Raw genomic sequence first — 27627 nt, forward strand, 5'->3', positions numbered from 1 at the left:
TTTTCTTTAAAAATCTTTACTTGCAAAATTAAGCAGCATGCTATGATTTATACCTGAATTTAAAAAGGCTAATTAGACTGAAATAAAAACCTAAGAATGGCATTTCTATAAATAATGGGGGGAAAGTCTCCACTAGACTTTAAAAGGAAAACATTTGGTAATTAAATACTTGCTACTTTCCATTAAATTGATGAACTTTATTAGCATTCAAACTATAACGAAGTTTGCCCTAAAACATATTTGCAATGCAAAATTATTTTCACTCAAGGAGTGTCTAATAAATTGAGAGCTATGAATTACAAGCAATGCTTTGAAGCAGGCTCGCACATTTATAAAACTTTTTACATCCTTTGCTTGGACTAAGGTATTTATACTACTCAAATCAAACATGCACCACTTTCATACACTCCAGTTTCATGATTTATATTACATTATGTGACACCATATTCCCCACAGCAGCAGCAAGTTTGTCATACATTTGCTCCATTTTCTTTGGATTTCTGATCTTCAATCTTCACAATATCCTGTAGAAAAGGAGGAAATACACTAATGAAGGGTTATATCAACTGAAGCCCTGAGTAATGTATAAATTCATATACAGCATTATTCCCATGCTAACAGCAGGTACTATTTTTTAATCACCTGTCATCAGCCACTTAGTGATTAATAAGCATGGATCTTTGTGTCTTGTGCTTGAAGTGCCAAACTATGACACTATACACTTAAAATGAATACCTGAATACCTAGGGAAACCAGATTTCAATAGTTGCAAATACTAGTACAATTTCAAATACTACTCTTTTACATAATGTGAAATCACAGATATTTGCACATTTTTAATATGCTAGGGGGACGTGGGTGGCGCTGTGGGTTAAAGCCTCAGCGCCTAGGGCTTGCCAATCGCAAGGTCGGCGGTTCGAATCCCCACGGCGGGGTGCGCTCCCGCTGCTCGGTCCCAGCGCCTGCCAACCTAGCAGTTCGAAAGCACCTCCGGGTGCAAGTAGATAAATAGGGACCGCTTACCAGCGGGAAGGTAAACGGCGTTTCCGTGTGCAGCTCTGGCTCGCCAGAGCAGCGATGTCACGCTGGCCACGTGACCCGGAAGTGTCTCCGGACAGCGCTGGCCCCCGGCCTCTTGAGTGAGATGGGCGCACAACCCCAGAGTCTGGCAGGACTGGCCCGTACGGGCAGGGGTACCTTTACCTTTACCTTAATATGCTAGGAGACAAAAACCAAACCTACTACTCTTTCTCCCTCTTCTTTCCCTCTGCCTCACCTCCCCTCTCCCTCCCACATACACACTTTCAATGCCAGGGCTGGCAAGAAAGTAATATAACTGAAGCAATATTTCAATTTCTTGAAGTTCTTTTGGGTGTTATCTTCCACATGTGCAACAGTATCCATTGGCTCTAAAGGATATTGATTATACTGTATTGTTCCTCTTGCAATGTGTCTTGACTAAAGAACCACAGTGGGGTCTCTAAGTAAACAGTCAGTGCCTCTTTAAGGCTTGTTTTTTGATGGAAGGGGGCATTCATCATATAAACATACGAAGAGCCCTGCTGGATCAGGCCACAGTCCAGCATTTTATTTGCACAGTGACCAACCAGATGCCTAAGGAAAATCTAAAAGCAAGATCTGAGTACAACAGCACTCTCTCCGCTTCTGATTCCCAGCAGTTGGAATTCGGAGGCATGCTGCCTCTTTAAGAGTGGAGGGGAACATAAGCCATCAACAGCTCTATTTTTCATGTATTTTTCTAATCCTTGTTTAAAGTCATCTGAGTTGGTGGACATCACTAGCTCTTGGGGGAAGAGAGTTCCATGCACTGTGTGAAGTACTTTCTTTGTGTTTGTCCTGAATCTTCCAACATTCGGCTTCGTTAGAACCCAAGAGTTCTAATATTACGACAGGGGGAGAAAAAACTTCTCCCGACCCAGTTTCTCCATGCAATGCCTAATCTTATACACCTCTTTCACAGGGATGGGGAACCTCAGGCCCACGATCCAAATACAGGCCTCTGTGTGGCCTTCATGACACCCTCCAGGCCACAGCACCTCCATGGTTAAAGGTAAAGGTAAAGTACCCCTGCCCATATGGGCCAGTCTTGCCAGACTCTAGGGTTGTGCGCTCATCTCACTCTATAGGCCGGGAGCCAGCGCTGTCCGCAGACACTTCCGGGTCACGTGGCCAGCGTGACAAGCTGCATCTGGCGAGCCAGCGCAGCACACGGAACGCCGTTTACCTTCCCGCTGGTAAGCGGTCCCTATTTATCTACTTGCACCCGGAGGTGCTTTCGAACTGCTAGGTTGGCAGGCGCTGGGACCAAACGACGGGAGCGCACCCCGCCGCGGGGATTCGAACCGCCGACCATACAATCGGCAAGTCCTAGGCGCTGAGGTTTTACCCACAGCGCCACCCGTGACCCGTAACCTCCATGGTTAGGCAAAGTTTAATAAAGTGCAGTTTGTCTGGTTGCACAAGCAGGCCTCGCTTTGCCCATGCAACAGATTATTCCCACCCAGAATTAGAAAAACCTTTACCTTTTTAAGAACGCTGTGTATTTCATCCATAACTGTAGCCAAGCTTTTGATTGTCTTATTCAGCTGCCCCTCAAACTGCAAATTTGTATCTTCTGATGCCTTCAAATTCTCTTGTAGCTGGCCAGCATCTTTTTTGACTTCTTTAAGTTCTGCAGACAGACCTTTATTCAGATTCTCCAAATTCAATATAGTCTTTTCATCTTCATCTGAAAACCCCAAAAAAAGATTTTAAAACACTTAATCTTTTACTTTCGGTTTTTCTATATTCCTTCAAGCATTACAGAACAAACAGCGTTAAAGATGCCATGTACCTAATTATACAGCTGTATCACCTAGCAGAGCTAGTAATGTGATTTGGTAAGATGTGTCCTCTTTATTCAGGCCAGAAGACCTGAGTATTCATACACTCCACCCAATTCACAGGAATTGTAATTGTTCAGCTTTAAAGTATTTTTCTGCTTTAATAATAAACCTTTCTGAATGTGTGAAGCAATAATTCAAATCTCACTCTCCCACCTGTCTTTTCTTCTAGTGACTGAAGCTTTTGTTCCATCTCAGCTCGGGCTTTTTCACTCTTCTCCAGTTTCTGCAAGAGACTCCCTACATCCACCATAGCTCCATTGTAAACAATGAGGCCAACGTTTTCTTCTGAGCTTCTTGGTTCTTGTTTTATAGCAGGTGATGGTAGCAGAAGCCTGTTTCCTATAGGGGGTTAAGACATATCATTAAAATCAACGTCACCACCAGACATGTCTGGTGAGTTTCAAGACTCCTACAGTAGAAAATTATCAAAGCCCCACGTTTTCTCAAGAATTCCAGTGTACTCGCATATTCCAAGAGTGAAACAAATGTATCCCTCCCCCACATCCTCAGTCCCAACATAAGGAGTAAAATTCCCACTCAAAAAACTTTCAGATTGTCCATAGTGTTGAGATCGTCATGTTGGCAAAATATGGAAAAAACAGGATGGGATCCAAATGTGCCGTGTGCAAGCACACAGGGACTTCTGCTCATTCAAAATGGTCCCCTCTCTGAATTTCACTGCTGCAGCCTTTACTACCTACCACATTGAAGAAAGAGTACATGCTATTAAAGTGACACAGGTAGAAAATATTGCACCATACATAATGGTAGACATGTCTTCATATATAACAAAATTGTGTCACCTAGCATTTCTTCCTGTGGAGTTTCAGTTTCTTCTTGATTTTCTTCATCTTTAGAAGTATCTGTCAGTTTTCTATAAAAGCAAGATTCACGAAGCACCACCTTATTAAGCAGCTTCTTAACCTAAGATAGCAGGAGACCAAATTCACATTAATGGTTTGCTCAACAAAGGCATGATTCTCATGCATAATATAAGCAATACATTTTTACAATATAAATACATTAAAAAGGCAAAAAAGAAAATCAAATCTCGAAGCTTGAGATATTTTACGGCAAGAGAGTAATTTTACGTAAATTCTTGACAATAAAATTCTTCTGTATGCATGTGGACTTCAATCATTTATCATTTTTTTCGTCATGAACACCCCCTTGCTTCCTCCCTTTTCTCTAGCAAAGAAAATACAGATGTATAAAAAGTGACTGGGCAAGTCTTATTTCTCTTTATTATACTGCAGTTAATCAGAGAAAAAAACCCCAGAGTGATGCAGACTGAGCGCTGCAAGGCCTTCCCTTTTCTTCATTCCCATACAGCTTTAGCAACAAACCTGAGCTCGTGAGAGATGCAGTCCAAGTGTGTACAGTATCTCTTCCAAATCCTTTTCTAGAAGGTATCCACAATGGCATTGATCAAAATAAACGAAAGCCATCAGAAGATCGCGGTTAACAGTTATCATCTGTGTTTTGTCTCTTTCCTAAAAAACACATTTTATAACAATAAGGCTTTCCCCCCTTTTTATTATCCATTAGTTATTTCAGTATTAGAAAATATGTGAAGTACAGCTTCCTTAAAGTCATGTGCATATATAAATTTTTTCTAAAGCACAACAACACTAAGCACTAGATGGTTATACAATTTATGAGGACAAGAGATAGGAGCAGCAGGATCTGACAGAAGTTTTTCCAGGAGTTAGTTCCCACACTGATTACAGGTCAGAGCTACTAGTATATTACATAATATGGAGAGAGTTTTCAACTTAATTGGTTTTTGACACTATCTCCAGTAAACAATCCCTTCAAGAAACAGAACTTAAGACTGATGAAGACAGTTTTGGCAGACAGGCTATTCCTTCCCAGTTCTCTAGCATCTTCATCGATTCACAGTTAGAAATTCACAGCAGTAAATACCTTATCTTTAGAAGCTCTCTCTTTGCAATGCCGGTTTCCCTCTCTTCTGTCATCTCGTCTGTTCATTTCCTCATCATCCCTATCTATGGAAACAAACATTACCTTCAGCATATTCATATTATGTTAGCACTTTATATTGCTATTATACATATCTTACAATGAAGATGCACACAGCTCATGTGATGCTAAGGGCATCTTACAACATAGAAAGAAACAGCAGAGGTTCTGTTAACACGCATGTGCCAAATATATTATTTCTCTTCTGGACCACTTTGGTTCAATAATCTTAAGTAATAATTGTAGTTTTTTGGATTGGATTTTCACATCAAAAGGTACAGAAATATTGTACACAGTCTGTTACACACTGCAAATTCACTAGTGGAAATCAACACACATAACTGAGGGCTCTACAGTTTTGCCTTTGTCTGCACCTGCCACCTTTTAATTAAAGTAACCATCCCCATATACCATCATCTTCATCTTCAGCATCCTCTGCTTCCATTGGATCGTATTCTTCCTGGTTATTGTCATCTTCCATTTCATCTTCATCTTTAGCATCATCCTTCCTCTTATCTTCTCTCTGTAATTAGTTCATAAATATTAACACAATCCAACAACTGGCAGCAGTAATTTAAAAACCTTCAAACCACACAAATTGGGGGTGATATCCAACTGTGTCTGCCCGACTGGGTAATCTGTTTCTGCTTGTGTAATGTAGCTATCCCTTCTTCTCCTCTACCCTGCTCTCCCTTGTATATCTCTAAATCCACTTTAGAAGAACCCTCAGCCCTCTGGAGCAGATTCTGGAGTGCACAGAGAGGAGAGGAAGGGGGAGTCCATTCATAAAACACTGGATCTCCCCCTTGGTGCAAAAGTTTCTAAAACAAATCACAGAGATCTGGGATTCAATCCCGCTCCCCTAGCAAGAGCTCGTGAAAACGGATGATGATATTGCTTACGTTTCTGCATTTCCTATTTGCCCTGAAGAGTGAACCAACAATCAGAAAATTATTAAGCTGAAGCAGTGCTCCAGTTGTTGTCATTGTCTGGGGTAAGGGAGGATTTTTTTTTCCATATAACAATTTGAACTCCTTGTAAGGGGAGGAAATCAGTTATAGAATTCCAATCAGGCAAGATCTGATAAAATTAACCAGCATGAGAAATAAAATTAAAACTGATGAAATGTAGTAACAAGCCCTTCCTCCACAAACCGTTCTTAATCCATCAGCTGATTAGTTCTTTCTTCTAATGGCCACTAACCTTCCTGTCATCCCTCTCATCTTTTCTTTCTCTCTCATCTCCAGATTTTCTTCTTTTAGGCTTTGGGTCATCATTTTCATCATCTCGTTCTTCCTTTTTCTCTTTCTTCTCATCTTTTTTGTTCTTTTTATCTTTTTTATCTTCCTTATCTGGAAGCGACAAGAGGGATCTGTATATTCGGACACCAAAGTCCCTTTGAAGCATTTCATTGAAAAGTTCAGCAAATAATGAAACCTGCACAGGAAGCAACAAACCAGAATTAACAAAGCACCGAAACAGAATTACAAACAGTACACTCGCATACTCTTGTTAAAATGTAAATAACTCTGCTTGTTCTTTCGTACATTTCATTTCCTTCTACCTCACTGTGTACTATGCCCCACCCTCAATATACCTACAACTCAGGATAACACTTTATACATCTGAAAAAATGGACTACAGTCCATGAAAACTCATGTCATAATAGATTAGTCTTTAACATGCCACAAGACTTTTTGCTGGTTTTGCTAGAAGTGATTAACACCTAAGAAAACAGTTATATAATATTCAACTTCAATACAATAATATTAAAATCCCTGTTCATTAAAAGAATGCAGAAATAAAAAATTAACCTTGCACTTGAAATTCTGCAGTTTTACAATCTTTTCTTTTGCTTAAACAAAATTCTAGTGAGGAAATTCACCATATCCTCATTTTACAGAAAGGCAGGCTGAAGTTACAAAATATGGAGTTGCCCAACTATATCCCCTGATTCCATGGCAAAGTTCAACTTTCTTATAAATTGGCCCCACTTGAAGATCACTAAGCCACTTCATGTATGGTGCCAGGCTACAGTAGAAGAGAGGGATACAATTATCATAATTTATTTACTGTAACAGGAGCACAGAAGTCTAGCTTGGTGCAAATCCAATTCAAATGAATGGAGGTTTCACAGCTGTACTGCTGGTAAACAGTGTCCTTTTTTTCTTAATCTGATGTAAGTAATTGAGCTGGCCCTGTCTCATCACAGAACCAAGATGGGGGCATAAAATCAAAAGCTTGAAGCTAGAGAGGCTGCACTCTTAAGAGAACAGGGGCACCTTAATTAATTGTATCCAATGTTGTGTGATCAGAAGGGTGATCACACAAGCAGCTATTCAGAAATAGTGAGGGGAGAAAGTTAGGTGAAGAGATGACCTCAAAAGAATGCTCTTTGTTATCCTCCAGCCTGTAATCCAGAAGAACACTAAGAGACATAATACTGCAGTCAAACTTTCCGCTTTTGGCTGCCCAGTTCGGATGCACAATGATTGCTGGCTCATCAGGCAAGATGTATCGCCTCTCTCGACGTTGGCGTTCCACTTCCTCTAAGCGTTTCCTTTCTTCTTCCTAAAGATTTGAAAAAAGGAATTTGGAGTGGAGACGTCAGAGTATGAACTTCAAATATTTACTTCTTTAGGAGGGCAAAAAGGCAGGGGGAGTGGGGAGAGCCACATACTCAGTTGTTTACTGGACACTTCTATTCCCTTCCCCTATGTGAATGTTATATGCATGCTAGCTGGGACAATCCATGACAGAACCTGGAGAGTCAGCCTAGTGTGGGAGTGACTGGGGAGACCCAGGTTGAAATTTTCACTCAGTGATCAAGATGCTCGGGTCAATTTCTCTTACCCTAAGACACCTAAGATTAAGGAGATGAGAGATGATGTATCCTGCATTTGAGGAAAAGGAGAGCATATTTCTTCTCTACAAAGCAAAGGCCTAATCAGCACTACGTTGTGGCTGGAAATTTATTTAACTCTAATGTAACTTAACAAGCCCTGTTATTTAGTGTTCTTAGCACGAGCAATGTTTATTGCAACAAGGAAGATGCACATATAAATAGAGATGTAGACATAAATGACTTAGCAGCTCCTTCCCATGCTACCACCACCTTTCCTCAGGGGCTAGGTAACACTGGAGACAAGACCCTGTAGCTTTTGGATTGGTATGGCAAGAAGTTATGAGAAAGCAGTCCCCAACAACTACAGTATGCATGCGTAAGATCAGTCCTAACTCTCATTATGAAGATCTTCCTATCACACACAAACACACCTGAAGTTCAGCTTAATAATGAACTAAACATTTACTAGTGACCATTTTCCACTAGTAAATCCACTAGACAGCTACCTCTTTGTCATCTTCAGATTTCCTCTCTTCCTCCTCTTCATCTTCCTTTTCAGACTTTTCCAATTCTTTCTGTTCTTCCTTCTGCTCTTCCACTTTGAGTTGCTTTGTTAGTCGGGCTATCAGCTGGGATTTCAAGCCCTTTGAGCTAAGAGTTCGGCTTTCTAATTCTTTGCGTAAGTCATTAACCTAGTTGATAAATATTACAGTGAGCATTCAATTCACAATTTAGTATTTATATAATCAAACCTATTCAGAGACAAGCACATCTCAAATTATTGAAATATAAGGCAAACAAAACTTGGCAAAAATCACAAAGCTTCATTTTTAAAAAAATTCATGATACATTTGCCCCAATATAATGTGTATCAGTGATTTTCAAAGATTTCACTCATTTAAAAAGATCAAAGCAACACCAATTCCCAATAACTGTACTACCTTCAGAAAAGAAACAATACTGCAATATTTACTAGACTTTGTAATGTAATGTAAACATCCTGAAGTCTTCAGCTATGGTTACCTTCATTGCCTTTGGGTCAAGTTTGGACCAATGAGTAGGAGTAGAAATCTCTTTTGCTTCCCCATCATCCTTCTCCTCTTCATCCTAAAAAAATGAAATAAAGTCATCATCCTTCAGAAAGCTTCAAAATGAATATGATTATTTCTTAAATTCTGCAGCTGACCTGGGCAAGGCCACAACTGTTTCATCAGACAGTCTTCTCCTAAAGTTACCATTTCAACAAAGCCACATACACACATTCTACTAGTTTATAACAGTGCCTCTCTCATCAGCCAATAAGAGCCATCTCTGTGAAACACAAAAGGGTGATAAAGAACAACAACACAAAGATCATCGGGGACACACAGACACTGCTGGTCACCACCAACCACACAGTGTATGATATCCCCCAATTTTCAAACCACCCAAAATACTCCTCATTTTGTTAGACCTTTTTACATTTACCAAGTTGCCAATCAGCCAGATAAGATTCTTTTAGGCTATGTTATTTCAATGTCTTGCCTATTTCAAAGTACCATTCTTAATATTATTTTTTAAAAGGCTAACACATGGGAGAAAAAAATAAAAGTTTTTTGTTTTTTGGTAGAACGGCAAAATGCTTAACACAACTTTTAAAACTGAAATCTTAACTCAATAACTGGTCCCAGATTCCAGCAACTAGTTCTAAGATTAAAAAGATTTGTGCATGGAGTGCACAGCTTAAATTCCACTTGTTGCATCAGTATACACTTAAGTTGGTACACTAGCTGTAATTAAACACAAGTAAGTTCTACACTGCTGAAAGCTGGTTTACCAGTCATTGTTACCAATTATGTTCCTCCTAGGTATGTTTGCGGTGTAGCATGTGGTGTGCATTTTGTGCCTGTGTTCCTGCGCCTGTGAGAAGCAGAAATAGAAAAAGGGATTAGCGTTCAGTGCCTGTTCTCCATCAGCCTCCTTGCGTTCACCCTGAAGCTTCTCGACCAGCTGCTGCTTGTATCCTCGGGAGAGGGTTTCCCACTCTGAGCGGGTGGGAAGGCAATGCCAAACATCCGGGAAAAATAAAACCACTGTCTCCACATGAGCTGGAACCGTACGCCCCTTGTGGGTCTCCTCAGGGCGATGGTAGCGAATCTCTGCAAAACGGTACCTGTTGCAAGGGAAGAAGCATGTTGGAAAAAAAATTCTACAATACATTTTACAGAGCCTAGATCACTGTAGCACATCAAGTAAAGAAACTTTGCTGCGACAACCTGAATTTTTTCTAAAGAAAAAAAATATGAAAGCCATATGTTCTCTTTGAAAAACTTGTGTACAATGCATTATAAGACATCTGTTGGGGAATAAATTTAATACTAAAAAAGCTGAAGGCAATTGTTTTTGCACTTGGCACTAAAATGTGCCATTTCATCTGGCTCGGGAGGAAATAAAAGATAAAAGTTGAACTCTTTTTTTCTATTTATTGTTGGAAGGTGCTCCACAAAGCGATCGACAGCTGATTAACACAAGTAGTAAATCGACCAAGAGAAAATATGGCTGCCCCAAACATCTAATTATTTATAAACACGAGAATAATGAAATGAAGTTTCCTTGGCGATCTCCTCCAGCTATGCGTGAAATGAAAGAATATTTTAACATACAAGCATTGCAAAGTTCAAACAACAAATACAAACACATTATTTAAAGTTCATTGTTCTTCAAACCTTTTGGCACCAAAATCACATTTGCGTTGTCAACTAGGGTATCACTTTGAGTAGTTTGCCTGCACAGCTACTACCAGCTGCTGATAAAGAAGTGGTTGATTTTGCCCAAATCATTTCCATGAGGATATTAAGCATGCTGCTATTTCATCAAAATGTTTTTAAGAATGTAGTACTTACCATTGTGTGCATACACTTAAATCAATCCCTGTTAGAGCCCTGCAACAACGGATGGCAGTTTTAATCAGCACAGATGGGTCCTTCTCCGGCTCAGGTCCATCCAGTGAGGGAGACCAGTGTCCACCAATAGCCATGGCTTCATCTTTACCTTTCATACCCACTAAAAACTAGAGAAGAATAGGCTACTTAGCACTTTCCTTCCAAGAAAAAAAAGATTATCCAAACTGCAAAAAAAGGGTAGAATCCTATGCTGCAATGATTTCCGACTGTTCAACTGGACTCCACTTTCTTCTTCTGAATGCCCTGCAGCAGACTTCCTCAACCTCGGCCCTCCAGATGTTTTTGGCCTACAACTCCCATGATCCCTAGCTAGCAGGACCAGTGGTCAGGGATGATGGGAACTGTAGTCTCAAAACATCCGGAGGGCCGAAGTTAAGGAAGCCTGCCCTACAGTCTCCCCAAACCCTGGAGAGTGATGAAGTCCATTTTGCATTGGATACAACCCATTAAAATTACACATACCTGTTTGTCAGTTTACATGCCATCACAAGCAGTTATCCCTAATCTGCAAGAATGACAGCACAATTCTATACATGGCTACCATGGGAATAATCCCAGGTAAGTGAATACAGTATTGCAGCCTAAGTCTTGCTCAAGAATGAGTTCAGTTTCTTTTTTCCACATTGCATTTCAGTAATGGAATAGGTTTAAACATCATTACTCATTCATTCTGCAAGACTTCGGAACAGTTTGTCATCATATAAAAATGCTTTAAACAACAGATTAAAATAATATTCTGTACTGTAAAATCAGGGGCTTATAGAATTGTATAAACGTTCACTGACATAACCTTGAGAGTTTAAAAGTATTTTAGCCAGAAACATAAGAAGGTATTTTCTTGGAAGTAGGTTCCAATAGAGAAAAGGAGAACTTGCTTCACAGTAAACATGCATAGGATTATACTGATGGTTTCACGGTGTCTATGGGAAACCCGCCCCCCCCCCATTTCTCTCAAGGTGATGTTATTTGCTTTCAAGACGCAAAAAACACCGGACTATCATGGATCTAAAGATTCTGTTGTGTGAACAAAGTCTCACAGAAGATCCAGAGCAGTTTGGGAGCAGGGGGAATTGGCGAGAACCTTCTCTCCTCCTGCTCATGCACAAGGAAAGGGCTTTCTCCAATGCAACAGATCTAAGACCATTTTTAAAAGCTAGTCCTGTGAATGGTTTGGAAGAGCACATGCTTCAGCAGTGCTGAGAGTAAAAAACATGCAAACCATGTTAATAATTTGGATGGGAGACTACAGGGGGGCTCCTGTAAGAATAATATATAAAACACATTTCAAAAGTAATTATTTGTGTCCATATAGGAATTCTATGTTCCCAACATAAAGAAAACTATGTGGAAAGCTTGTACCTGCATCAATTTTCCAGCAAAAAATTCTAAGTTTATGTTTGTTTGCTAGAAATGCGTATTTTTACCTTTATGAGTCTAGCGGGATGTTGAAAACCATCCCGGAGCTCTTGTGGATCTTCAGCAAGAGCACATGATTTGTGATAGAGATCCTCCATGCTAGGACTGGCCATGAGCATCACCTGTTACAGTAATATGACAAAAAAAAAAGACTAGACAACGTAACGAAGCTATGATTCAAAGCTTGGTATCTTACACTTAGCTGCTAAACTCAATAGGACTAGATTAATGCATAAAGTCAAAAAAAGATACACCTATTTTGAAGGGTTAAATATCCAAAAATATCAATGAAATCATCACTTGATTTTAAATTTCTAACAGCATCTAACATGCCCAAAGCACAAAATAAGACTTGTCTAAATTAGCCTGCAAATCCAAAGCTTCTTGAATTGCCACATAGAGTTTGTTGCAATCTTGCCAAGATTTTATGCACACACAACATGAATCAAGGGACCAACTAAAGAATCCATGGAAAGATGTCACCCACTCTGGGGAAAAATAGTTGAAACCGAATCTGGTCCAACTGAGCTTACTGTTCAGTCAAGATTTGCGACAAAGGTAACATCACTGGAAACCTATGCACAGAAGACAAAGGGAATCCCTTCAAAGAAGCATTTCCAAACATTTCTATGCAAGCAGGAATGATTTAGGTTGTTGGCCATACCTTTGCACTGTAAAGATGATCGGCATCTGGTGGATCCAGTACAGAAGTGTTCTTATCCAAAGGATCTACCTCTCTATGCATTACATAGAAATTGCAGTAGTTTCCTAGCTGAAATGGTCTTGACATAGGAAATGCATCCACCCATGTAAACTGAGCATCAAAGAAGTCACTTGGGATGTACAAGTTCTGATATCGCCGTCTCAGTTCCATCATATCACAGCTAAGGCTTTAAACAGTAAGAAAATATATTTTACAACAATTAAAAGAGCTGGGGCTTAAAAGCAAATTTGTAGCAAGATGGAGAATGAGAACTGAGCTCAAACACTCTTTTTATAGTTTTGCTTCTACTTTTGACATCACTGAAAAGCAGCTCAGAGCCATTAGTGTCCACATCTTGGAAGAAAAATACAGTAACTTTATTTTGGGTAATTTTTTAAAAAAATTTTTTTGCTTGTTGAAACATTCTCTGAAACAGAACATGCAAATATTGAAACAAAAATCAAGACTCACAAAAGTTTGGTTCAGCCCTTTGTGGAAGCTAAGGTACTTTTTGTCATAGCCATTAAACTTTTATCAAGTATCAGAAATATAAAAAAATGTTTTAATCAGTTAACAAACAAACAAACAAACAAACAAACAAACCCAACCAACACCATTTTTTGTTTTTAGGGTAAGTTGCTTCTCCAGAAGCTGTTGAACAGTTAGGCAGCTGTCAGAGTAAATGGAAATCACTATAGTCCAGCCCTGATCAGGCTTTAGCCGAGGTACAGACAGGTTGGGCAGAAACTCCTTGTTTTATCATGATAATCTTAAAGTACACTATTAAGGTGTATACCCTTAATGTATCATATAATAAGGTACCATAGATTTCTCAAAATTCTATAGCCTATATCAGTCATGAAAATACTGCATTCCCTTCACATTTTCAAGCCTTTTTTCACCCCTTCAAGGGTTAGAAACATGTTCTTTCAAATTAAAGTTGAGATTCTGAAAGTACTGAATTCTGCACCCAACTTGCAACATTTTACAGATTAGCCAATGCTTTATTGCCAGGTAAACTGTTTCAGCTCTCCACTTTGCAACATATCTGGCTCCAAAATTCCTGCACAATGTCCACAGCCACCCCACACGCTTGTAAAAATGTATAATACAAAGAGGATCATTGTACAGTGGAAGGTTTAAAAAGTACATCTCCTTAATTTGCACAAAATATTCTGTCTACAGTGGATGGAGGTGGGTGGAGAAAAAACAACATTCAAGTAAAACTGAGTTACATTAAGTAACTTTAAAGTCAATAAAAATGAAGCTATGTTTCAATCTCTTGGATTTATTTAATGCATCCTTATTTTATGGCAGTAAGATACCTTCCACAGAAAAATATGAAATTGCAATTTGACACCAAGATAACATACCAGTCTAATGAGAACTTGGAAAACTGGACCGTGTAACGGGGTACAACACGTCGGGGTCTTCGGGGTGATCGTTCCCTCTCTCGCCGAGGTGATCTTTCTCTAGAGCGTTTTCTCTGGGGTGATCTTTCCCGTGACCTACGTCTCTCACGCTCCCTTTCACGACTTAACCATGTGTGAAATATAAATGTCTTGTTTTAGCGTCTACCATTATGAACGCAGAGCTCACATGCCTATAACTCTAGAACCAACAGCAACAAACATCAAAACATACAGAACTTCCATTCTCAAATCATCATTAACAAAACTGAACAGTACTTACATTCAGACTTCAAATACTTAAATTATTTGCTGTCTGTAATATGTACAGAAAATTGAGAGGAATTTTTGTATCACACCTTCTGTCATCTTTTCTGTTAGCCATGGGGTCTCCTCTGTCATTTCGCCCCGAAAATCTGGGTGGTGGATCTAATCTCCGTGCTGGCTGAGGCTGTGAAACTATCCGAACAGGGGGCTGTAGCAAACCAGCTAGGAGGGGGGGAAAAGCCCACAAGTTCTTAAGAATTTCATATCAGTAAGCAAATTATAACACAAAAATGTAGCTTATTTGTTGGACTATCCGTTTTCATGCTTTTTAATAGCGTAGAACATTTGCTCATTTGTTTTGCAGAAATGAATGTGGCAGCAATCCAACAATCATCTAATAACAATAGGCAACATAAGGTTTCTCATATTTAATCCAATGGGATGCATTCAGTTAACTCTTCAAATTATATAGGCAAGATGATGAATTTTTCTTCCTCAATGCAAGCCTCATCATACTGGGTTATGCAGCTAGTTTCACTTTAACAGAATTCAAGGGGAGGGACACAACTCTGAACAAAATGGTTCAAGAGAACATTATATTGATTGAATGTTTTAAACCTACATTACTCAGAAAATATTAACATGCTGGAAGATTTTGACTCAACCATTCAGTTTCCAGCAATGTGGGGTGTAAATCAGTGTCCATTTCAACAAAATACTGCTCTTGGTGTTTATTCTGAAGGCCAGTCCTCATTTTGAGGCTGTTTGTCCATCACATGCTCCCTGCTTAACACTTCTCAATATCTGATAGGGAAGCAAGTGCACGTAATCAGGCAGTGACTACATGCTGGAGAGTCACTGCTAATTAGTAAGCATCCAGAGACATGCAGCTTGCCCTCAAGCATTACAGTTGTTCACAAGAACACACAAGATGGGGGGAAAGGGTCACAAATAATTGCCAAGTAGTCTGAACTGGCCCTCAAATCATCAACAATCTATCATTTCTGTTGCTATAACTCCACAATGATTGCCTCATTAAGCACTGTGAGAGGGCAATGCCATAAACTACAACATGAACAACAGATAGAGGTTACTCTCATCAACTGGGCAATCCACAGTTCTCTGCAGCAAAGAAAAAGAGGTCTAGATTTGACTCAAGCTGTAGAAAAGAAGACTGAGCAACAGTACTCAAGAAAATGTCTACCAGAGCATATAACAGCATGCAATTGTGCCAGATGTCACACAACAGGATGAGACTCAGAAATAGTGCAAGCAAATACAAAGTCCACAGAGCAGAAGGAGGCCTAAGAAAGAACATGCGGGCAAAACAGATTTAAAACCAAACCAAACAAGGTAACTTCCCCTTAGTTCAGATTGTTCAAGTAAAGTCCAAAACATCAACAGTTTCTATGTAGACACTAAACAGGTTCTCTTGAAAGTTAAGGCTCTATATGAATGACACCCATCTTTTTTATTTACCTCTTCAGAAACCACAGAACTAGTCAATTTACCAGCCCTAATGCCAACCTATTTTACGCAAAAAGTAACCACAAAGTGATTATGAATTCTGGTCTTACGTTTTTTTAGAGGTACCTTGTTCTTAATGGAGGCTCGTAGAGGGGCTCATTTTTATTCTTTAGAAGGATGAAGCATGGTATTCTACAGCTGATGTTAAAATGCATATATATTATGGATACTAACAGGCAACACAAAGTTTAGACTATAGTTATAAACAAAATCATAGCATATCCACGGAGAACCTTGATTACAAAATGTGTGGCTGGGTTCTACATTCCAATGCTATAATAAACCAGTTTAACATTATGAGAATGTGCTATGGTGAATGTCAGGTTTATGAGCTACATTCCCACCTTTTGCACACAAGGCTTCCTGTTGCAGTTTGCAACAAGGCAGTTTCCCATTTAATCTGAATATGGGAATGTGTGGTTTATACATATCATAGCTAGTTAAATGAGAATTGAACTTGGTTAAATAACCATGGTTTGTATAAGCAGTTTTCCATACTGGGATAAAATTGGAAATTGTGGTTACAAACAGCAATTGGAAGCTTTAACAACTATACCCTGCGTGTGCGGGAATACGCAAGCCTGAAGTTCCCATCACAACAAATCATGGTTTGTTCTGACTTCGGAATGCAGCATCTCTCTTGCACTTCAGCTACAAGGTAAACTGAAGACCATATAGCCTTGATACTATTCAGTCAGTTATATTCTTCTACATTTTTTTTTTAAAGAAAACATCCAATATATGTCAAGTATTGAAGAAATACCTTTCTGCTGTGGCTGTTGTAACAAAGGCTGTGGTTGTGTCTGAAGCAAAGGTGTAATAGAAGCCGCTGATATCTGTGCCTGTAGCAGCGACTGTGGCTGCGGCTGTGGCTGCACACTGAATGCAGTCTGCTGTGCAATAGGCTGAAGTACAGGTGGAGGAGTCTTAAGTAAAGGCTGGGTTTGAGTCTGGTTCTAATGAGGAAGAAAAAGGGAACAACTTGTGAATCAGCTTTACACTAAAGGTGCCGACAAGAGTCAGACTGAGTGGCTGTATATACCTGATTTGGTAGAGTCTGAATTCTCTGCGCATTCCATTTGAAAGGCATATTAGGGTTATATGTTGCTTCTACCAAAACTCTGTCTCCTACTTGAGGACTCTTCCCTTTCACAGCACTGCAAAATGAAAAGAGTCGCATGATTAGATGTCACACTACCATATTTCTCGATAAACTTCTTTCTCTATATTATTTCTCATGCATTTTATCAGGATCACCACTTGTCCACGTATGGTAAAATTAAGTTACCTGAGCTGGAAGAATACATCTTCATCCACAAAACCAAACGTGTCATGTAGCTTTGTAACTACTCCAGTAAAGACACGCTGCTTCTGTGGTTGGCTCTGCTGCTGACTTGAGCGAGGTGCTGGATAAGAAACAGTTATCTGTGCTGCTGGCTGAGGGGTAGACAGGCTAAGGCTTGTTGGCAGTGCCACAGCTGGCTGCGTGCAAAATAAAACATGAAATTATGTAAGCACTGACAATCTTCTAAATAATGTAGCTGAAATAATTATAATAATAATTTGTATTTTTTCAATTTATTACCCATTCTTCACCATCAGGTCCCAACAATTTAAAATTCAATATTTAAAATGTTTTTTAAAATTACATCCATAGGAATAGGGTGGGTTCTGAAAACATGTCTCAGGTGTCAAAGGCCACACACTCTGAAAAATTATTTTGAACTAAAGTTGCATTGTACAAAGTGCAAAAAACTATACCTTTTTACATTGGGGGAGAAAAAAACAGATAAACCTTGATTTTTCTCCTATCAAACTGCAGTTGCACAAGCTGGTTCAACCAATATATCAAAACCCCACCTGCTTATTATGGTGGCCATTTCTTCCAAATCATTTCCTCAAACTGTAGGCTTATTTGTATTTCTATAAAAATAACCTCAAACATGAAAACTGTAAATGCACATCAGAACACAGAAATGCCTTCAGACTAGCACCAATCATGATCTGGAAGCAGAGATTGTTTTTCAGTTGCTATGTAATCAATGTTTTCCAAGAACATTTCCAGATTTTGAATTTTGCTTCTATTATTTAATTTGTGTCAATTATCTTTTCGGCAACCTATTCTTTCCTATGCTATATTTTGACCTCCCTAAAGTGGTTATGCACATTGAAACATGTTTACAACGTTTTCTGAAAGACTAGCACACAGACAAAAATATGAATGAATATCTTACATTGCTGCAAAATGTTTCATAATTTTCAAGTGCAATATAGGCTGCCTTGCGGGGGGGACGGGACGGGACTGTACATACCTTTTGTCCACTACTTTTTATGAACATAAAATAATTACTTTCCTATTCTAAGAAAAATCTCTTCAAATATCTGTATACTACTTACAGCACAATCCTATGCAGATTTACTTAGAAGTAAATTTCATCATATTCAATAGAGATTACTTCCTAGTAAGTGTGCACAGAATGGCAGCCTAAGTTTCTAGTCTTAACCATTGGTGTAAATATCTAAAAACTTTAAAGCATCAACAGAAGTCTAAGAGAAAATATGCATTAGAAATACCCCTTCTAATGACATGAAATTAATATCTCTCTATAACAGTAGAACTACAAGGGCACGTCTATTTTGGCTTGGGAGGGGGAGGTAATCAAAGGGATAAAGAGCACATTGGACTGAACTACCAGTTGTCTGTATTACATGAGACATAATAAAGGTCCCATTATGTTTAAAACTTTAAACAAAAGCAGAGCTGACAAGTGCACAGGCAAATTTATTATACAGTGATGAAAGCTTTAATAAAACTAACCTGGGTTAGAAGAGTTTGCTGAGGTTGCTGCAACTTAAAAAATACAAGACCATGAATTACTTTTTATGCTTTGTGCAAGTCCAGCTTCCTCTTTAGCCATATTTAGCTTTGAGAACTAGCTGCAAAATGTTTTCATGATTGCCTATACCTGCATTCTAGGATATTATTTATCTATACAATAGCTGCTCTTTATGCAGTTTTGGCCAACACTTAGCTTTCCACTCTTGCAGTAGTCCAAACTCACTTTGTGCTAGGCTCAGAGGGGATGAATTAGGTGGTGTCCCTCTGCTCAGCAATACTGGTCTTCCACTGGCTGCCACCACCAGGAGGACAGAAGCATCACTTTGCTGCCAGAATGGGTGTATGGAAGGAACGGTGTTTCCGTGCGCTGCTCTGGTTCGCCAGAAGCGGCTTAGTCATGCTGCCCACATGACCTGGAAGCTGTCTGCGGACTAAGGCCAGCTCCCTCGGCCTATAGAGCGAGATGAGTGCACAACCCCAGAGACGTCCGCGACTGGACCTAGCGGTTAGGGGTACCTTTACCTTTTACTAGCATAACCCCCACCAGCAGGAGCCAGCCGAAGGTCCCAAATTGGAGTATTCTGGAGGTGGGGTGGGCTGAGCTGGCCCAGGGTATGTTGGATCCTGAGCAGATATCATTACCATTGTGTGATGGCATCAGGCTGCGTCAAGTTCAGGCTCCTGCAGCTATCACCCTACTCCCACAACTTTTGCCCTGGCATGGTAGGGCTGTGGATACAGCAGTGGCTCCACAACTCCATAAAACCACACAGACCAGTGGCTGGGGTTTGGAATTTTCCCTTTTATGTAATACGGGATGAATCAAGACTAAAAATGGCAATGGCAGCGCAATATCGCCATGTATCAACAGCAGATGTCTATTGTCCAAAGATGAGTCCTTGAAAGCACATTTTCCAACACCACCGATATAGTTATCCCATCCACAAATTCTAGATTATAATGTGCCTCTATTTTGTGGCTCATTCTGAATTGCCCCAGTGGCGGAGGTTCAGGGGGAAGATGTGATACAAAGGATAAGGCAAGACCAATCCTCCCCCTTCTTAGTATCCAGGACAATATATGAGGGTTGGGGTACATCCACTTCCCTCATTGCCATACTCAGACCAACTTCAGTCTCATTACTCTTCTCAAAGAACCCAGCAAATGAAGCTTTTTTTTGACAACAATATAGATCAGTTTCATCACAGCAGAAAAACAGTTTCCAAGATGCCTTAGTTAAGTCACTACGGTTCTGTAGAGATTCAAATATAAGGGCACAGCAATTTGCACACATAGGGTTGCATATCACACTGCATTTGCAGAGATCTGCTCACACAGTGAGACTTTCCCTTCCTCTTCCTCTCCCCACATGTCCTCAGAATCTGCTCTGAAATGTCTTTCAACCCTCTGGAGCAGATTCTGAGGTTGTGGGCTGGGGAGGCTGAAAGAGATAAGAGGGGAAAGTTCCATTGAGCAAGCAGAAGTCTGCGGTTGGATACAACCCACTATGAGAAGGTAGCTATTTGGGTGGGGAACATATGCTGGTGTGTGTGTGTGTGTGTATGTGAGAGAGAGAGAGAGAGAGAGAGAGAGAGAGAGAGAGAGAGAGAGAGAGAGAGAGACTGAGTGTGTGTGTGTGTTTTAAAAAATGTACATGGTCTTACAATTTGTTAGCATATATTGAAATTGCTCAGTCTGATGTGACACTGGGAGGAGGAATATAAGACTTCATTGTTGAATCCTCCGCCACGTTATGAGTGTTGGAGGATATGTTAAAGTGAAGCTACGTTAAGTAGGGAGGTATATTGGTGGACAAATGGTTTTACATGTCAGTTAATGTGAACATTTCAATCATTTCTGTATTTAATGACATAAAACTAAAATACATTTTTGGGCTATCATCCAGAACTGGAAGACTATGGACCAATTCAGACTGAGCAAATAAGAGACTGACAATATGCACACAAAGAGGTGAACAAACCTGCTGTTGTACACTATAGAGGGTCTGCTGTGGTTGTGAATATTGCTGAAAAACAGAATCAGAATTGATAGCTAGACAGTACTCCAAAAAGATATATCTGTATACTACAATCTCAGAGAAATGTAAATATGGCAAAACCAAACTGTAGAAATAAAGTTTAAGACAAAAAAGACGATACTTGCATTTCTATTATTTCATCAGCTGAACAAAACAGTATTGTATCTTCTCTGAAAAGCATTTATTGTTTTTTAAAAATCAGTCTAGATATTACAACATGAACTAAATTAACGAATGCCGAGTACAATCTGCTATGAAATATCCATAAGCAAGCCTTAATGAAATGAACAGGAGCTTCGCAAGATCACAACACCCAGTTATGCCAGCTGCAGATTAAATATTCTAGTTCATTAACACATCCTAGTTTGACCTAATTTGGGTTAAACCACAGGGGACAGATATGCTGCAATGATTTTATTAGTGGCAAGCAAAAGGAGCCCTGCATGAACCTTTTCACCCCCTGTGAAGAGTGCCCCCTACTTTTCTGCAATTTTCACACCACTTTGCAAATATGTGAAGGTGAATTAGGCCAACACTCCTTCACTCAAATCTATTTGCTGTTTGCTAGTTATAAGAGAATGTCCACACATTTGGAAATACATCCCATTGAAAACAGTGGCAAGGACAACATCTGCATACAGCTGCAGTTGATCTACACTACAGTATCAATAGGATGCACATTCTCATCTATATTCTGTTGCAACTGGTCACACATAACTATGAAAGGTGGGGTACAAATTTAATATATAAATAGAACTGGATCAGGACACAAGTCATTGCTTGCCAGTACTGTGCATCAAGAAATCACCAGCATCGTTTGGCTGGGAACATCAGACTAATTGCTTTCGCAACAGGCAAATGTTTCTTCTTTTCCTCAATAATAAAAGCAATGTGAGGGCTGTGGTACTTTCAGTGACATCATCACGTAGCCAAATCCAATCATGTTGCTATAGTGAAGATCATACTGTGAGGAACGAAATTATGCTATACCAGCAGCATATGTTTGAGAGTTTTGTATAAAGTGACTAACAAATAATAATAACCACCATGAACATACTTAAGAACTAGGGAAAGCCACTAAGGGGTACGTGAATGTGTTTAGGTACTTGCCAAATCCCTTGAAAACCTACCTTTCTCCAAAAATGTTTTAAGCATTAAAATCTGATGCATCACTAGTTTTTACTCTAGTTTACAGAATTGTGATTTAGTGTTTTATTAGCTTTTCCAACGTCTTTTTCGGCATTGTTAGAGAAAGACACTAACAAATAACATTTGTCCCTACTAAAAAGATTTCCCTATTTCTGAGGGTATGTGATATTTTGAGAACACCAAACAGAGGCTCAGTGTAATTACGACAAGAAAGCCCTAGACATGACAGACTACACAAAAACTATATAGCATTCAGTATCTAAACAATAGTAAAATCATTTTACAAATAAAAATCTCAAAGCAGATTATAAAGTTTATCTGGACCTCGGCTTGTTTTACTGAAGTTGCCACTCACTGGCTGCACAAAAATAGGAGTCAGCAAATGCAGTTCCATTTACCTGCTGTAATGCGGCTGCTGCAGCTGCAGCTTGCTGTTGTAAAGCAGCTGTCTGACTGAGTTGATAGTTTGTTGGTGTCTGAGTACTGAGGCCTGCTGCTGCTAATGCAGTTTGTTGTGTATATATTGTAGGAGATGCTCCAAGTAAGGATGGTTGCTGAACACCAAGAGCAGCTGAAAATGTAGGATTTAAGCATTAGGACATCTTAGTTTGGGGTGGGTGGGTAGTACAGTCTCATCATGGTCAAACATGGGGTTTAACAGCACTAAGGATTTCCTCCTGTAAGTCAAAGCTTGTGGGGAAATGGCTCTTCCTTGCACCCCAATATACAGCACATGCACTTTTTATATAGGAGCTGCTGTTCAAATGCAGAAAAGGTTCAACTTTACTTTAGTTTAGAGCCAAAGAATATTATAGCTCATGTTTACTACATGTGGCTTAACACACACTTGGCAGGATAGATCCAAAGCAACAAATCAATGGAGTCTTCAGCAACTCTTCACTTGGAACATAAAACTGAGAGCAATAATAAAAACCTAGCCTTAAAGCTAATAGGTATATTCAGTTATAGGAAATTAAGGATGGAGTATGCTTTATGCCAAGACTTCTTGGTGTGCCAGATCACAGGCCATTTTCAAACCACATTGCAGACTTAATGATCTGATGCTAAATATAGATGAATTCTGGATCTTTTGAAAGCCAACATTTTGAGGAAAATAAATGCAATACTGGCTGATATATCAAACTGTAACTTAACCATTTAAAGATATAATGTGCTACTTAACAATTAACAAAGCAGTGTATGATATAAATCATTCTGCATTTATTCAAACAATTGTTACAAAATATATGTAGAATAAAAATGGAGCTGAAAACTGATGCACCATAAGAGTATGCAAGCACCTGCTATTGCCAGCTAATAGATGCAGCAGGGGAGAGGGAAGAAGAGAAACTATAACATGGTAAATAACATGGTATATTATTTGGACTTAGTATCAGCATCTAGGCCTCATCATGATCATGGAAGAGGTGCTGCACATGCTTAGAGGGGAAAGCCCAGAAATAATTATGCAATTAACAATTTCATTTCATTTCTGGCCTCACAGTTAAAACTGCTCATTCTCAAATTTTACTGGTCCTTCAAGCTTCTGTATTTTAAACTTCATTCAATTTTATTTCCATTATACCTAAGGGCACCAACAGAAAGCAACATATTATTTGTAAAGTGACCATATATTAGACAAATTCTGATATGTTCAGCTAAGCATTCTTAGCCTTGAACTTCATGCTCCAAACTCTTAAACACTTACAGAAACTTTGAAAACAGAGTTGGAAAAATACCAGCTGAAGGCCCAAGTCTGTCAAAATTATCAGGTTCTTCCCTTTTAAGCAGCAAAAAAACCACCTTGGGAACAAGGAAGAAAACCATGCTTCTGAAGAAATGTAGCATTCCTGTTTTAATAACTTGTCTGAATGTGGTATACTGCAAAGCATAGTTGGCTCAACAACTAACAAAATATGCTACTTACTATTTCAAGCTAAATCCAGTCTCTGTATAACAGGGGCACCAATATGTATTCAAAGCATGATGTATTCAAAGCAAATTTCCTGCCCTTTTCATATAAACACAATGCTACATTTAAGAATTGCTGAGTTTTAGGGATGTCACCTAGATAAAATTATTAAATCCACATATATATGCATATGAAAAATAAATACTACTAAAGAAAAGAGCACACCATCTTTATGATAATGCATATGTGTGTGGCAAAATCTTAGAAGAAGCATTCCTCATCTGTCACATCAGAATAAATTATTCATTTAAGGTGTTTGATGGCATGCATTTTTAATGAACTTATTAAAAAAATTTTTTTAAATAGTTCTGCTAATTAAACAGGATCACCTTGTTGGCTGGACAAAGCATTTTAATCAATCCAATTTATCAATTAAAACCCTTTGAACTTTTTATTTTATTTTGGTTTCCTCTGACAAAAAGTATGAAACCTTGAAGAATGTCAGATTGAAGCTAAGGCAGTAGTTACTGGTTAAAAAGAAATATAAACGCTGACCTGGCTGAGATACTGCAGTGGCTGTAAACTGGGTAGCCCAAGGGGGATTCTTCTGTCCTCCAAACTGAGCCATGGCGAGTGACAAAATTCTTTTGCTGTTTTAGTCTTCTACAACTGTGACCTATCAAAATAAATAACTTTATGAAAATCACACTAACACTTAAATTATTTTAATGCAAGTCTATTCCAGATTAGACAGACTGGTTTTCAACCCGTGATGTGGCAAATAACGTTTTAAAGTAAATTAACAATAGTACAATTATTAAACTAACCTTTGGTTGGGGAGGACTGCACAAAAGTCATAGGCAAATAAACACCTGGATGTTCTAAGTAAATGCATTAAAAAACCTGGTTTGTGACAAAAGTTCAATACGTAGCTGTAACCAAGACTTCTAGAAGCTCATCTTTCAAGGTGTGGATGCATCTGCAACATAATATGGCACCTTACCAAGAGCAACGCTATCGCTTTGTTCACAGAAGTTTAATTGACTTGCAGACTTTAAAATGGCACCGCAGTTAAAGAACAGGTCTTTGCACTGTAAATATCAGCGATTGTGAACCTAGGGGAGTCCAGCGACTGGAGCTGCTGCGCGAAAGAGCAGGGGAAAATACCAGGTATACTGAAACACTTAGGCCTGAGACAGAAATTGAGACTGCATTCCAAAGCAATATGTATTCGGAGAATAAAGATGAAAAGCAATCTCTTGAAAACGGAAGTTTCCCGAAAAGTTAGAGCGGGGGAGAGAAAAAGCAACGTCCACTAGAAACCTGCACGTAGGCAGACTGAGGTCGCGAGCACCTGACAGCCAGCTTAACTGAGCTCAGTCCGACTCGCTTCTTAGCAATCACACGTCCAATTGTCCTGCGTGAACCACTTGCAAAGAAAACCTCACCGGCAGGATGGAAGATATATTGTATTTAATGGGATACGTGGGGGGGGGGGCGACACAAACAAGGCCTACAAATAAGGAACGAGAGAATGCGAGTGGAGGAAATTCACGGAGTGAAACAAAGAAGTAATTATTGGGTGGCTCTCGCGCTGCCCATGCATGCGAGGCACGCGGGGTGGGGGGCGAGAAGAAGTGGATGGAGGGCGGGCGGGGACACAGACAAGAGGCCTTTGAGGGCGAAACTGCCAGCCAGCTCGCTCGCTCTTCCTCCTCAGGTGGAGGGACAGGGGCCCGAGGAGAAAGCAGAGCGGGAGACGCGCCTCCTCCTCCTCCTCCTGCAACAACAATGAGGGGCAGAGGCCTGCCTGCCGCCCGGGAGAAGAGCCTCCCTCTCTCGCATTGCCCAGCCCGCCCAAGGGCCGCTGTCGGAAACCTCAAGGCTCGTCACGTCTGAAACGGCCAACCCGGCCTCGGCGCCTTTGACGCGCCTCAACCCCGACGACCCTTTACCTGGCGCGGGCCGAATGAGGACTCACAGGGGCCATTTCAAACTCCTCCGGCACATTCCCCACCCCCTCCGACACCCCGCGCACACGGATAATCGAGGCACGGCGCATGCGTCGAAGTGGAGTGCGAGCGAGGACGGGTTGGAGGGGGCGATTCACTCGGGCGCCGCGCACCTCGGTGACGTCTCGAAGTGAGATTTCTCCGCCCCTCCCTCGTACACGTGCTCCGGGAAGATGGGGTCGCCGTCTCCAAAACAAGGAAGGGAAGTAACGGCGCGCATGCGTCAAGGGAAGCCCCACCCCTCCCCTAATGATCGAGAAGCGAAGAATCCTATGAGGAAAGCCGTCATTCGATTTGCATTACGTCGTATTCCGTCGCCACTTTGCTTGGCGGGTCATAATCGCAGCGCCATCTTACTGTAGAGTAGGCACCTTGAGGGAATGTCGAGGTTGAGAGGTCCGGGCCTAAAGAAGCGCCTCAGATTCTGCGCTGCCATGAGGCAAACAAACGCTTCCTGACGCCCGCTTCCTACCTGAAGCTCAGAATGCACCCCAAGCGTTGAAAAACCACGATCCCAAAATAGAAAACGAAATGTTACTGCTTTAATATTTATGTTTACACCAATCTTATAAATTTCCAGTGCTCAAATGCGCAGTGTCACGCCACGGGAATACTTCACATTTTCTCTCCAACCGCCAATACTGTAGTTTAATTATTTCAGGTACAATTAGAAATGTCACTTTAAATGAAAGCTGGTGGGTTATCCAGTGTTGAGCGTTCCGTGGACTAAATAAACAGAACTAAACGCCACAAGACGACAACAAAAGAACAAACCACACTGATTTCTGCCACAATATTAATTACTGTATCAACAACAGGAATACGGTTTTATTTTGAAAGCACTTAGCTACAAGAGACACATATGCTTTCCCCAAAACAAGCATTAGTTGCGAAACGTGCTTATTTTTGCCAGCTATTTAACTCTTTAACGGCAGAGGAGCTGTACCAGATGAAGAAAAAATCTCAGCCAATATAAATGCCACAAAGCATAATAGTACAGCTTTTCAGGACAAGCACCTGGTTCATCTGTCAAAGAAGTCACCCTTAGGGAATCAACAAGGTTTCAATTTGTGGTTTCCTCCCCTAAAATAATCCAAAATAACTGATCAATTGTGTTTAGCTTCTGTGCAATAGAATAGTGCAAGTGTGAAAATTAATTAAGCAATTAAGACAGAAGAGAACATTGTTAATCACAAACTTCCAACAGTGAAACCATATCCTGTCTTATATTTCCAAAGCTAAAAAGCAATTTAAATTAAAATATTTAAAGAGTGGCGTACTATGCAATAATCCTGTTGATTCTTCTGAACTTTGCATTGGCTTTTGATGTCCTGGACAGGCTGGATGGGTCAGAGTTTGGAAAGAAGATGGTGCTAGAGAGGTACAGTTCCACTTATTGCCATCTATTGCTATGGGACCTTGCACTGTTCTGCCATGTCTCCCAACATGTTTTGAGGTGACTTCAAATACAGATGACACTCATCTCTATTTAGAAATGTAGAAAACTGCCTGGGTGAGTAATATTTTACTAATACTTCACTAGACTGGGCTTCACTCCCTCAAAGAAACAAGCTAGAGTTTGGGGTGCTCCTTGATCCATCTGTGTTTTTGGAGGCACACACTGCCCCTGTGGCACAGTTTAGAACGATAACAATATCAGGACACCTCTATTGTAGCCG

General features: G+C 40.0%; 1 protein-coding gene across 5 annotated transcripts; it reads right to left on the reverse strand.

Annotated features, from left to right (window-relative positions):
- CCAR1 (cell division cycle and apoptosis regulator 1) lies at nt 1-26039 on the reverse strand. Of its 5 annotated transcripts, XM_081913078.1 has the most exons (25): nt 25892-26038; nt 24492-24612; nt 22423-22595; nt 20819-20863; nt 18817-18849; nt 17287-17480; nt 17041-17155; nt 16762-16954; nt 14564-14693; nt 14169-14330; nt 12757-12982; nt 12101-12214; nt 10617-10783; nt 9676-9886; nt 8758-8841; nt 8241-8426; nt 7269-7460; nt 6093-6326; nt 5301-5412; nt 4833-4915; nt 4253-4399; nt 3710-3830; nt 3060-3245; nt 2544-2749; nt 1-524 (listed from the first exon to the last, which is right to left on the reverse strand). In XM_081913078.1, the coding sequence occupies exons 2-25, from the start codon at nt 24562-24564 to the stop codon at nt 471-473; spliced, it is 3441 nt and encodes a 1146-aa protein (XP_081769204.1). In that variant the 5' UTR covers nt 24565-24612; nt 25892-26038; the 3' UTR covers nt 1-470. The 5 variants fall into 5 exon arrangements, with proteins under 5 accessions (XP_081769204.1, XP_081769203.1, XP_081769200.1 ...); XM_081913077.1 differs by lacking the exon at nt 1-524 and having other exon boundaries at nt 2434-2749; nt 18817-18843; nt 25892-26039; XM_081913074.1 differs by lacking the exon at nt 1-524 and having other exon boundaries at nt 2434-2749; nt 25892-26039.
- Nucleotides 26040-27627: the final 1588 nt, after the last annotated feature.

Source organism: Podarcis melisellensis (genome assembly GCF_964234715.1).
Source record: "Podarcis melisellensis genome assembly, chromosome: 5".
NCBI classification, from domain to species: Eukaryota; Metazoa; Chordata; class Lepidosauria; order Squamata; family Lacertidae; genus Podarcis; species Podarcis melisellensis.

What these genes read in the sequence shown, in the direction of transcription:
- CCAR1 (XM_081913074.1), bottom strand. Translation starts at nt 24,564, where the DNA reads ATGGCTCAGTTTGGAGGACAGAAGAATCCCCCTTGGGCTACCCAGTTT. An exon ending in AACAGAAAAGATGACAGAAG is followed by an intron (nt 14,331 to 14,563) that starts GTGTGATACAAA and finishes CACATGGTTAAG; the next exon opens with TCGTGAAAGGGAGCGTGAGA. An exon ending in ATCCCGCTAGACTCATAAAG is followed by an intron (nt 10,784 to 12,100) that starts GTAAAAATACGC and finishes ATTCTTCTCTAG; the next exon opens with TTTTTAGTGGGTATGAAAGG.